This window comes from Takifugu rubripes, chromosome 20, assembly GCF_901000725.2.
Source record: "Takifugu rubripes chromosome 20, fTakRub1.2, whole genome shotgun sequence".
NCBI classification, from domain to species: Eukaryota; Metazoa; Chordata; class Actinopteri; order Tetraodontiformes; family Tetraodontidae; genus Takifugu; species Takifugu rubripes.
Window position 1 is genome coordinate 14,400,875 of NC_042304.1, and position 13,358 is coordinate 14,414,232.

The 13,358-nt window shown below is 41.6% G+C and overlaps 1 protein-coding gene across 2 annotated transcripts; it reads right to left on the minus strand.

The window, feature by feature from the left end:
• Window positions 1-82: 82 nt before the first annotated feature.
• c20h1orf210 (chromosome 20 C1orf210 homolog) lies at window positions 83-6,119 on the minus strand. 2 transcript variants are annotated; one of them, XM_011615104.2, is made up of 5 exons: window positions 5,978-6,119; window positions 2,480-2,789; window positions 2,152-2,340; window positions 1,435-1,604; window positions 83-754 (listed from the first exon to the last, which is right to left on the minus strand). In XM_011615104.2, the coding sequence occupies exons 2-5, from the start codon at window positions 2,535-2,537 to the stop codon at window positions 749-751; spliced, it is 423 nt and encodes a 140-aa protein (XP_011613406.1). In that variant the 5' UTR covers window positions 2,538-2,789; window positions 5,978-6,119; the 3' UTR covers window positions 83-748. The 2 variants fall into 2 exon arrangements, with proteins under 2 accessions (XP_011613406.1, XP_011613403.1); XM_011615101.2 differs by lacking the exon at window positions 83-754 and having other exon boundaries at window positions 835-1,604; window positions 5,978-6,118.
• Between the last annotated feature and the right edge of the window lie 7,239 nt (window positions 6,120-13,358).

The following is a 13,358-nucleotide window of genomic DNA, read 5'->3' on the forward strand; positions in this document are numbered from 1 at the left end:
GACAAATTTTGAAAGCATAGTTTGAATTATATCGAAGATTGTCTGCTGCGGTTATGGTCAAATAATACCGATGCTCCCTTAGCACAAAGCTAGCTACTTTATTTGGCGTAATGATTGACAGCAAAACCAATTACAAAATGTATATAAAATAAAACATTTCAAGCTAAAATAAAAAAGCATTCATTTTGTGCATATATATTTCACTGCTGGCTGTTTGTTTTATTTAGGCTAACTTTTAGAACTAGATAGCTTGCACTTTATCTTGACCTAATTTACATACATAGATTTACAGTGCTACCTACAGTATGTGTATTAAATGTTTGAGGAGAATATAATATAGCGACATTTACAGCTACGACATAACAGAAAAATAAATGTACACGTTCAAGTATCGAAAATACAAGTTGCTCTGTTTACGTCATTTTGAGTTAAGTCACCATAATCGATCAGTGCTTGACATTTGCTACTTTACCCAACTTTTAGAAAATACGACGCAGAATTAACCAAACGGTTAAATTATTAATACGTCAGATAGTTTTTGCTTAGTTTGCCTGCCGTAAGTACACGTGTGCTATTATATTTTGTGCTTTATTTTGGAGGTTGCGTTTCCGCTTGTTCTGGTGCTTTTTGGTAAACTTCCCTAAAGGCGGAGAACCTCCCTGGCAGCCTACACAGACCTGTCAGACCGCTCTCATCAGCTGGATGGTTTCAGGGCGTCTTCTGAAGGCTCACCACTAATCATTGCTGGTTATATCTGCATGGTAAAGTTTAAAAAGGTGAGTGTAAGTTGAGTCGAGATCAGTGATGCACAACACAAAATAGAAAAACTGGGGGAAAGTTGTCCAGAAGTTGTACAATGTACATCTATTGTTTATTTCAATTTTCTTTTGACCTATTCATGCAGAGTGTCCATCCAAAAATAGCAGTCACAATAAAGTAACCAGGCTAACAGCAGTTTACTGTTATCAGTAAAATGATTTGCACATTGATATTCAGTCATTTTAAAACATTCTTCCACATCCTAATACAGTTAATTTTATTTACATCCACTTCAACATTTATAGAATAATCTTAATTCTATAAGTAAATAAATCTAATATTTATTTAATTTAGGCACATAAATAAATTACATGTAAATGTATGTTATATTCAGTTATTGAATTTATTTGAATAGAATTATTTTGATACACTTCCGAACAGAAGTAACTACTATCCTTATACCTAAATTACATTTTCAACTAGGATTTGAGCTGTTACAGTTACTCGCCTTCTGTTATGTTGCAAGCTTTAATGAAGTCAACTCCAAAGTGCTCATTTTGTGGTTTGCACTGAATTATGTCATGAAAGTGGTGGAACGGAAGCAAAAGCAGGAGTGTTGACAGAGGAAGAGGACAAACAGTTCCTTTAGGCAATGGAGAATTCAATTTCATCCACCTCTTCCTCTGTGCCCTCCATCTCCTCGGCTGCTTGTTCAGCCCTGGCTCGCTCGCTGGCCAGGATGTAGTTGTCCTCAATGAAGCCATCATCATCTTCCTCTGTGGCAGGACGCGGACACCCGGGGTCGATATCCTGACCTCCGTGCACGGCAAATTCCACCTGCAGGCCTGAGAGTGGAGCCAGAAGAAACCATCAACACTCTTCAAGGTTAGGCCCACAATCAGCAGCATGGTGGATGAAAACAGAAGCTATGAGGCTGAGGCGCTGCTGCTGACACCCACTAGTAAAGGTCATTTGTGGGAATATACAGTTAACACCAAAATTGCCTGCATAATCAACTTAGAAACACACAGCCTTTTGAAGATAATGTAGTTGAAACGGTCACAACTTCCATGTTTTTCTCAGTTTATGACAATTTGAGATGATTTTTTTTTCTTACAAAATGGCCCACAATCAGATTTTGGTTTCAAACTACTGTTATTGAGCTCTGACACGCTCTCAACAGTGATCATTATTCTGCATCATCGGATTTTTAATAATTCATGTTTTTGCTACATGAGCAGCATAAAAATTCCCACTCAAAATCTCCAAGAACCTTTTGGCTTATTTTTACATGAATATCTTCCATGTGCTGCAAACTACTGAACCACAGCAGTAACCTAAATGATGTTTACATCAAAATAGAAGCATACACACACACACACACACACACACCTGATGGTTCACATTGACTGACATTGTCGACCTCCCTCAGCCGGGTGTGTCTGTAGCTGGCCAAATAGTTTCGGACCACCTGACATTTAGCCAGCAGGGCGATGAGGATGGAGACTGAGATGGCGATGACCAGGACGCCCACCAGGAACTCCCAGTTGCCTGGTGAAGGCTTCGGGTTCACCGTGGTGGCTGTGATAGTTCAAAAGTATACTTCGCTGTCAGTTACTTTGTTCTACATTGTAATCCTTAAAAACAATTGTCAAATAGTTGTCCTCTTAAAACCAACCTTAATTGTTATCAATGTATCATATTTTTAAAACAATCTTACCATTTACTGTTATGTTTGAGGTCACGGTAAAGGGTGGGGCATTTGAAATCCCATCCATCTGTTCTGTTTGGATGCAACTTCTCCTGCGTGGATTAAAATTCTGCTTGTTGGCTCAGACCTGTTTGCTGGTTTGAAGCACCATTATCTTCAGCATTAGTCGATGGACGTCACGTCTGTCAGCCAATGAGCGTTTGTTGTCGACACTCGCGTGCAGCATGTTCCAGCAGACAGTTGCTCCCTCAGCACTCTGGGAACCTCGTTGCATGGCAGCCAGCTCCCCAGATGAGGGTGGTAGATCTACAGAAGTTTGCTCTTAGCCACACAGAAGTCAGACCGTCAGAGCTCCACTAGGTGGCGAGGTTGAGTGACATAAGACTGGTCAGATGCGTATGAAAGGTGTGTAGCAACTTCAATATCCCAGTTTCCTTTTTTACTGCAGTCAAATTCAGTCTGAGACTAAATTAAAGATAATTCAAGCATTACAATTCTCATTTTGCATTAATGTCATACAAACATTTTAATGCCAGCAAACTATAATGGCCCTATTTTGTCGTGCATACTGGCTTTGAATACTTTTGAAGTCTTTGAACCCAGAAATGCATATTTCATCACTGATTCACAGAAAGAGAAGACGAACAATCAAATAACCTAAATATTTTACAGAGCTTGTATGAAGTATATCGGTGTCATCTCTAAAAGGGGGAAGTCCCATTTGTCTGGATCTTTCTGGTGCACCATAAGATGGAGCTGGCTGTCAGGAACTTGGGAGGATATGGACAAAAACAGGAACATTGTGGAATAAACAGGAAGACCCACACGTAGAAGCTTCCTCAGTGGGTCTAGCTGACACAAAACATTAGTCAAATGACTAATATAACACTGCTGCTACTTCATCCAGGGACAGTAAAATAAAGTCTGTCTAAGCTTGAATTGTTAGACCGATTGATTTGAAAGCTTTTATCACAACTGTTCATGATGCATTGGATTTGCAAGATCCAAGAATTTGCATTAGAAAACGTTGGACAAGAACGTGCATCAGTCTGTTACCCTTTCCCTCCCACATACAAGCAAAGTCATGACACAAACAGAAAAATGGGTCCCCTGGGCTCTAAAAGAAGCTATTCATCAAACACCCACTGATTGCATCCCTAGGACATATTAAAGCGAATCAAAAATCAGGAGGTGGAGATCTAGGGGAACCAAGAAACAAAAACCAGCATTTGAAGAAAAGAACCCACTTCCACACAAAAACCTAAAGAACCAGTTTTGTCAGTCCTCTGGTGTCACTCACAGCAATAGAGCAGCAGCTGATTAGGCTCAGCTGAGCCACCAGGGTGGAGCTGTGGGCTCCTCAGCGCTCCTAACAACAGTGCTTGTGCAGCTGATCAACCACCTCCAGCACTAACAAGCACCAGCCTCTGAGCTGCTGAGTGCTCGCGCATTTCTGCCCATTGAATTAATTACGTGATCTGCGAGGTGTTACGCTGTTATTTCTCCATAAGAAATGCCACAACTGATGTTCTGAATCAATAGACGAGTGTGTTTGAAGGATAGATGATGTTTGTGTGCAATCGCCTGTAGCTGTTAGGACATTTGCTTGAGTAAACCATGTGCCTGCGTAGGTTCACTTATTTCCATTTATGTTTAACCTGCCGTTTTGCAGCATTTTGGAATTGTATTGTTTACTTTACAATGATTAGGTCAAAGTTTTTTTTAAAAAGCAGATTCTCCTATAACTGACATTTGACTTTCTTTCAGGATAAGCTGGGCAAGTCTTTTGGTTAAAGTAGAAAATCATTTTTGTTTTTCAGTGTGTTTTTTCCAGCTTGCAGTTGCGTAATGTCACATATATCATTGGTGCATGATATATTTATTGGAGCTCCAGGGTAAATTTTCACAGCAGGAGTGCCCTGCCTAGCGTCAGTCATTAAGCCTCTTCCTCTTCACCTTCTACAGCTATTCTGTTCAGCATTGTTGGCTGTAAACACGGCGACGGAGCTGCCTTTATCTCTTCCTGTTCTGTCCTTGTTGAGGCAAAGCACATCAAAATTCACACACCAAGCAGTGCAGCTCCAGGAGCTAATGGGAGAGAAGCCTGAAGTGCCAGACTGTGTTTATGACTGTTGCTGTATGGGTTTGTTTGAAAGCACACACTCGAGGAGCTACTTTAAAGCTGAATTAGTTGGTGTATTTTTTGGTGCCACAAATTGAGAATCAAGTGCCCTTGGAGACACTAATGAAGGCCAGAGGCTGTGAAACTTTCTGTCTGCAAACTGAATTAAACATCAAAATGAAGTGCCTGTGGAGCGTGCTCACATTCCTTTGAACGCTCTCAATGCAACTGGTTTTATGGGTTAATTAAGCTGGTTTTGATGGCATTTGTGCAGCGGTGGAGACATTTTCCTCAAGTAAGCTTTCGAATCTGCACAAGACCTCATGCTATAGTACTATTAATTAATGACTACCTCATTACACCATTAACCCCCCCCCATCTCAAACAATTTATAAAAGTAAAAAGTGCTTATACATTGACTGGCTATGATTACCAATTGAATCATGTGGGAGATAATAATCAGTCAGCAATATTTCATAACCAGTCATCCATCTGTCTTAAGGCACGCGGCAGTTGTTCAGGCATTTGAGATTTGTTATATCAATTTAAGTACATGTATTTTGAAAACCACTTGCCCAAGATGTATTGGCTTCACATAGACTAAATCACAATAAATTGTACACCCAGACGGTTCTCTGGCCAGAAAATCAAAGAGGCGTCCTTCGCTTGACCCTCACCCCAACAATACACAGATCAACATGAAGCCTCCCCCTTTTCCTCTCATCTCTCTGCCAAGATCTGTATTTTGTCTCAGTTTGAAAGTGTGTGGAGGAGTCTGGCTCTTCCATTGTTTGGTAAAGATAATGGCAGAGGTTCTGATGGTGCCTGAGTTAAAAACCAGCTGACAGAAGTAGTGTTTGTTTTTCATCCTTGTTTGTTTGGCACCTTTTTTTTCATCCTTGCATCCTTTTACCTTCAGCAAAGTACCAATATTATTGCCAAGAAGCTTCATCTGCATCAGTGAACGCTGAAAGTTAGACCCAGTTTAATACTATAAAACAAAAATCATGAAATATATATTTAATCATAAGCTTCAGCACGTTCTTATGTAAATAAAGTCGATTTTCACTGTGTGACTGCTGAGCTGCCCGTGATGCATCAGTGTTTTGGGTGAAAACACTGAGAGGCCCGCATGCAGCAGGTGCAGGAAATAAATTCACTTTTAAAGCTCCTTCTTTCTGAATTACTGGGATATGGAAGCATTATATGATAATCAATAATATATTACTATTTAAGATCTACTTTTACTTGAGAATGTGTAGCACTTAGATCCGGTCCTTATACACACTTCAATATAAAGCCCTGTCAGATTAGGCAGATCATTTGTTGCACATTGTTGACCAGAACATGGCATCTCTGAAGACCAGTTTTTGGTTTAAACTTACCTGCTCAGCTTCCAAACGTAGCCGTTTCCTCACTTCCCTGTTCACTCTGACTGTTTGCAGTGCGTTCACTGCAACATGGTGAAATATTGTACAAAGGTTAAACAAGGTGTGCTCTTCTGCTGCTTCACAGAGGAAATAGTTAATGGTTAACTGTAGGTGTGCAGAGTCCCTCCCACCAGCCATTGCTCCTCTTTGTCCAATGATTCTTTAGATCTAGTCAGAGATCATTTTCAAAACTGAACAAACCAGGAAGAAAATATGACATCTGGGCAATAATTGTAGCATCAGGTCAGCAGATCAGTTTACAGCTATGTAAAAGAAACCATTAAAACCACTGTTTTATTTTTCCATTTGTCTTTTATTATTGATGCTCTATTAGATATCCATGTGAGTAGGCAAATGAGTGATTCATGTGGGTTTTTCTTCTTCTTGAAACATTTGTTAGTGCCAATTAATCAGGCTTGCCAGGGGCCACACCTCACCTTGTTGATATACAGTGTAGTACTCTGTCTCAACCCTTCCACAAGGGAGGAAATAAGACAAGATACGATTAGCAAGGACAAGGAGTTTTGTTTATTTTAGACATACAGCCTGAGGGGAGAGAACAGTCCTGCTGTGGTGCTGAAAGGAAAAGCTAGGTGACCCTGAAAACAATGGGGCCACATCCTGACCACGGCGCAGTGTCTTTTGCATCGTTGCGTCTCTCTCCCTTACTCTTCCTCCCTTCTTCCATATGTTCCAGGTTGCAGGATGTCTTGGCTGTATGTCTTAGGGCAGGCTCCAGGGACAGGGATGGGTTTGGACAGTAAAATGATAACGTAGCGTTGGCTGAACGAAGAGTTTCCCACTATAGTTGGACTTTCAGGGCCTGTATACAGCGTTGTTGCATACAGGAATGTGTTTTTGACCTAAGGCTTCTGTCATGACTGTCACGTAAAACCTCAAAACAGTTTTCAAGCTGAAACGAAAAGAAAAGCAAAAGCAGGAAAAGTCAAATGCGGTTGTCATGATAATGCGTTCTTTAGTGGGATCTTGGCAGCCATAAATATGGAGAGAAATATGCAGGTTGCAGGGGGCTTTCCCCATTTCTTCTGTCATAGGATGTTTACTGCTGGTCTACAGGGGTCAAAGGGCAGAGCTCTTTTTTAGTGGGACGTGTGACAGCTCTTTTAAGTCTTTTACGAGGACGGAAATCACAGCACGTGTCAAGCCGTACATAACAATGGAGAGAAGGACTGGGGAAAGATGTATGACAAACAGGTTTGCACCTGGTATCAAAACGAGGCCTAGCAGGATGAAATGACTGAACGATTGGGTCTCACAAAATATCCTGTGGGCACTTTACAAGGTGATAGCTGCACATTGTTGCATGTTTTGTGCATTTGTGAGGCCATATGTGGCCTCCATCTGGAAATGTGACAAACTGAGTGAGGCTCTGTCAACAATTTCAAAATGGATTCTGGAACGTTTGGCAGTTTTATCTAAATTCAGAGCTTATAAAAACCTTTTTTTTGTCTCAGTTGTTGTTTTTATAGGCAGCCATTTAACAAAATCACTCTTTAACATGCATTTGGAATAGGATAGAGTCTGAATTTGTTTGGATTGAGCCCCAACCACCTAATCTTGATCAGGAATCCAATTTTTCAGGTGGATTGGGTTTAGTCAGTTTTTAACCTTTCGTGTAGATCAATAAAACTAAAAGCAGCAAAACAAGTCTGACCTCTACCTGCTTTCAAAAGAGTAAGAGAAGGGTCCATACTAAATGATCCTGTGAGTCAATAAACTATGTCAGCTGGCAAAGGTTTCTGTTAAATAAATGATGGTAACTGGAAAAACATGTTAAGAGACAATGTTCACATAAGCATAGAGATAGCTCAACAGTGACTCACTGTTATTCTGTTGGATTACAGTCAACCTATTGACTTTGGAGTTGAATGTAAAAGTGCACATATTTCTAATAAGATCCAAATGTAGTCCACCTACCGGCATTGATCTGAGGCCTACTATGTTTTTTTCTAGTGATTTGCTACTGTGGTCAATGCTGGATCCAGATGTTGACGTCTAAGCTTACACTTCACTTAAAAGATGTATCTGTCAAAGCATATCCACATTTGGTCATCCGTTCACGAAGCTACAACATCGCTCTAGAATTGTACAAAATTCTTTTCAACAAGACGGCCGAAATATCTACACGAGAGCTTTTACTGTACACACCCAAACCCAGGAGCGCCATTCAGTTTGTCTTTGAAATAAAAATTATGTTCCTTGCGAAAACAGATGTGGAATAAATAGTATGTTCAGCACAGTGCTGCATGTAGTGTTTTCTTTAGTCCTCGGTTGATGGGAGTATGAAAGTGTGCACTGCGGTGCTGCTGGAGGAGCATGTATGTGTGTGAATCCATACGTGCACTGAGCAAACAGCCATCAGACAGAAGCCGAGACCCTGCACCTCCAACCCCCACCATCACCTCCACAGGCCTTTTCCTGCCTGTAGGGTGATTCCTGCCCCTGCGCTCCCTCCACTTCCTCCACACACATATCAGTCTCCAGCAGCCGTACCTCTTCCTGATTCTGGCTCAAGTTCTCTGGAGAATCTGGAAGAGCAACAACAGCCTGTTCTCCGCGCTCTCTTCTTTCTCCCTCTCTCACTTTGCCTGGTTCCTTTACCATTTCTTTGCCATTTTAACATTTGGATGATTCATCTCACATCATTTCCCTCAGGTAACGACGTGCTGAATAGTGTATTTCTCCATTTCAGTCTCAAAGCACATTTGCACGCAATCCTCTCCTGCATGTTTCTGCATTTCAGCACTCACAGGGTGTTATTCAACTTCCTTAGAAACAGCAGTAATATTCCAGAGACAAGTTGGGTCGATCCAGTACCACTCCCTTTCCACAATTTCCTTCTTATCCCTTCTCTAATGGGGCAGATTTTCATTTTGTGTCATTAGGATTTGCTGCACTCTAACTTGCATAGGGAGAGTTAAAAACACAGCCGTTCCAAGGTTTTCCATCATTAACAGAATATTACATCGATATTTTATTTCCTTTGGCATTTTACTGGTTTTGCGCGGCTTCCATTAACTTTTTCTTCTCTCTTTTTCAGTATGTGGCAGAAACATCCCAATAACTCCAGCCAAAAGTGTGATGAAACCACAGATAGATGGGTGGACCGTTAAACCCTCTTTCTATTTGTGGAGCTCTAGTTTTGAAATGTGACAATGGATTTTGCAAGTAATTAGATTGCAAAATCCATCCCCCTGATCTGGAAATGATTATCCCTCTAATAGAAGACCAGGTCTGCTGACACTGTTGTTCTAAATGATTGTAGACCAAAGGTCGATCAGTCGTCCTTTGTCTGATCCAGATCCCCACAACACCGCCGAATAAGGCCTGTGTGTGTTTCCATGTGTAGAGAATATTTACCTGTGTGAGGTCAGTGTTTGGTATAACACCAACATTCATCAACATCCTTTGCTACATGGACGATTTATGTGGTGTCAGCTCGGAGGGTCAGCCTCCTGAGCATCTGGTGATAGACCCAGATCACTCCGTCCCCATCGTCGTGCCCTAGCTTGCCCCAGGAGGCAGATTCGGAGACAGAGATTGCCGGAGTGGGTCGCGCGACATCAAGTCAGGGCCATGTTGTTTTTTTTCCAGTGACTGATGAATGGACAGGAAGAGAGAGTTTAGAAATGTGTTGCTTCGTCCAAGTTAGATTTGGGTAAGCGTGAGAGTGTGTCTTCATCATAACAAAATGCACAGATCATCCGTGTAGGCTGGGAAAAACTGTTGAAAATTAATGAAATATAGAGAGAATACAACCAATCCTGCTTGTTGCAGGAAGACAGCAAATATCATTGAGCAGCGTATTGTTTCAGAACAGGAGTAACAATAGCACAAGTGTTATCTTTTGTCCCTTATCTCTTTAACAGAGACATTTCAGATTAATGATCCATACAGATTAGCCACTGTTTTAATGTGTTTTCAAGGTCATTGTTTAGTGCTGGGTTAAATTTGTAAAATAAAAACATCTATCTGTCCTTTAGATCCGCAGCAGGTAGATAAATGTCCAGTTGTTTTTGCCTCAGCTTCCTTCTCTCTCCCACAGAAAATGCATCAACTATGTTTTATTCTTCCTTAAAGTTTGCATGTTGGAGCTTTTCAGAACAGCTTTAAGAGGCAGCCTTGAGATCATTTACCAGCTGTTCGTAGCTTCACAGGGCACAGGAAGATGGATCCGAAGACAGGAAAAGGTAGATATACTGTGTGTATTTTCACACATTCTCCCTCTGTGGTCCATGCCGATACTATCACATATGCATGTGTCAGTCCATATGTTTGAAACACACCCAGTGGGAAAGTGGCAGGAAGTAAGGGACCGAAAAGGATGTGACAAGCTCTAAAGCTGGGAGTGAATCCCTTGTTGTGATCTTCACTTCTTGTCCTTTTGCACAGTCAGGTCTTTTAGTCACTCTTCCAGTGTTCAAATCTAGAACATAACATTGACATGAAATTGGAAGGTTGTTTATTATATAATAAGTGTATATGCAGTACCACATTGATTGTTTTCAGGTTTATTAATGGTGCATTTAGAAAAGGGAACAGTTGATTCAAGCTACAGCCAGTCAAAGAAAAGAGTAATTGTGGAAATCAAAATGTGCACTTTTTTTTAGCCCTCTCCAGTACTGGATGTTTTGTCTTTTGATATTCCTGATTATTGCTACTATCTCAAAGAAAATTTACAAGGCACTGGCTAATCCACCTCCTGTGGAACATTAGCAACTGACTGTGATGATATAACGTCAACCTGTCATCAGGCTGTAGGCTGTAAGCGGTTGTAAGTAGTGAAATACACTCTGCAAACACATGCAATATCTCCATAGAAATTAAGTACTGGTTTCTCAAAGCATTAGAGGTCTTAATCTTTTGGGAAATCCGACTTCCATGTCAGGGAAGTCCACTTAATGCATCCACACATGCGCTCTGTTTTTCTGCCCTTCATCGTCTCATTTACGACATCACTCAAAGGTCCCGTCTCAGGCACATTCATCAAGGAGATATTTGTGTCTCTGTAGGGTTTTTTGCTCCATATATCAGCCAAGATTGGGGTACTTTGAGATGGAAGTGGAGGGGGGGGGGGGGGTGTCATAACTCCAGCTGGGCTGAAATCATGGGGGTGATATAAGGGGGCTGTGAGGTGTGAGTGACACCCTTTCTGCAGCTCTCAGGGTCCTTATGGATCAGTGCGTGTGGAATCTGGCCAGCCAGCTACACAATGAGAGGAAATGGGAATTTAATACAAACTTTCTCACCAAGTCTGCGACACCTCCCCCCTCTGATAGCGGCCTCACTTCCAAACACCCTCGCTTTGCCATCACCACCTCCAGAACTACAGCAGAATGTCACGAACAAGTAAAACATGCATGCCCAGGGACTGCCGGTACTGCTGCTAGTTCAGTAGCTAACAGAATCGGGGTGAAATTTACAGATTTAGCTTATTCTCAATGAAATTTGCAAAAGTGTAATATTGCCCTGTATGGAAGAGTGCCACTGTTGTAGGTAACCAATTTTAAAAGTACAGTTTGGTTCTAAATTATTATATCAGCCCATGAGGTGATACATCATCTCTCATCTGTTTTTGTTTCCAATGCATTTTTTTTAAACAAGATTACACATGGATTTAAGGCAGACTGGAAAAAAGGCCAAGAAATGAAACATTAGACTGTGGTGCTGATCCAAACAAAAAGGTAGGTCCAAGGACTTTAACACAAAGGCCCGTGTGTACTTTTGACTGAAAATCTGTGTTCACAGCTGACAACACATGAAGCCAAAGCTGTAGTTTGGATGAAACTGTGAAAAGTCTGTCTGGCAGCACCATATGTGCTGATTAGAAGTTAAAATCAAGATTAAAAGGACAACCGCAGCAGTGGGTGTCATTGTTTGAAATAAAAATAAAAAGGCAGTTCCCAGAAAAAGGCTGCGTCAACCTGTTGCACCATCTCGATGTCAATCATTCTGTTTATATCTGTTTTCCAAGTTTAATGATGAGAATGACGTCTCGCCTTGCTCCACCTGGTACTACATTTTTCGTGCACAGGTCATTTTGCAGCACGTGCACATTGGAGATTAAGGAGAACATCTGCGGCGTGTCTCCTTGCCGCATGATACAATGAGATCGGAGTTTGGTTTCACACAGAAAGCTGTTGGACGGCCTGAACGATCCCTGAGATTTTTGGCCGCCTACAGCCCATTAGTGCTTCAATTTGCATTGCACGGGATTGAATGCTGCTCCGTTGTTACGGTCGTGGGAGTTTCATTGTGCTTTGAAGCGGGTCACAGACGCTGGAACAACAAACACACAGCAGCAGAGAATTTTAGACAATGGCTTCTATCTGATTTGCACCACAAATCCCTGCATAGACACCCGAACAGAATCATTTCTGACACGCGTGCACGGGCATTGCCACAGATGCACATGTGTCCGTGCACGCTGCACACACTTAGAAAAACACTCTCTAAGCACTTGTTTCGCGCTACTGGCAACCCTAATACAGTCAAACCCCAAAGCATCTGTGTTGACCCAACCTTAATCTCTTCCTTTTTGGCTACTTATAGAGGCTCCACCAAGCTCTCGTAATAATCTAGCTTTCTGTAGCGGCACAACTCTGCCGAACATGCACTGAACCTCAGCCTTCTACTGCTTAGAGCTGCTTATTTCCTACCTTTTATTTTTCCTGTCCTAAAATCATTGATGACAGTGGTTCCCACTGTGGAGGACATGAAAGGTTTGGTTCAAAAGAACAGCCCCTGGATTGTCAACTGCTCAGGTCAAGCGGGTCAAGGAGGACAATACGCATGTGGGCAAAATGTGGGCGCCGTAGGTGCTTTGTTTAAGGATGGAAATGCTGATCTCTGTAGACAAAACATTAACCTCTACTCCTCTTCAACCTCAGCAGCTGAGCTATTTTTCATATGTAATCTGTCATTGTTCTTGCTATTGTTTGCTTTTCTATGATATATTGATAGATGTCCAGGGCCAACACGCTTGATGTGCACTGCAGAAGGGAGCAGAATATTTTGTAGGGTGAAGAAAGTCACAAGAGCCCCTGAAATCGAAAACAGGAAGTCTCAAACAATAAGAAGTTGACTCAACTTCAACTCGATTGTCTGCAGCCACGGAAACGTAAAGAAAAAATAAAATTTAAAGGGGGCAGAGTGAAGTTAGAACAGGCCTCTGTAGCACATGAGACAGAAGATCTCTCTTTTTAAAGATTAGGACCCAAATGGCAGAATAGACACAACAAGCTTATTGTTCATCATTTCCTGAGGGTGATTGATTGGAAAGGGGAGGGGCTCCTATTAAAGCTGTAGGATTGTA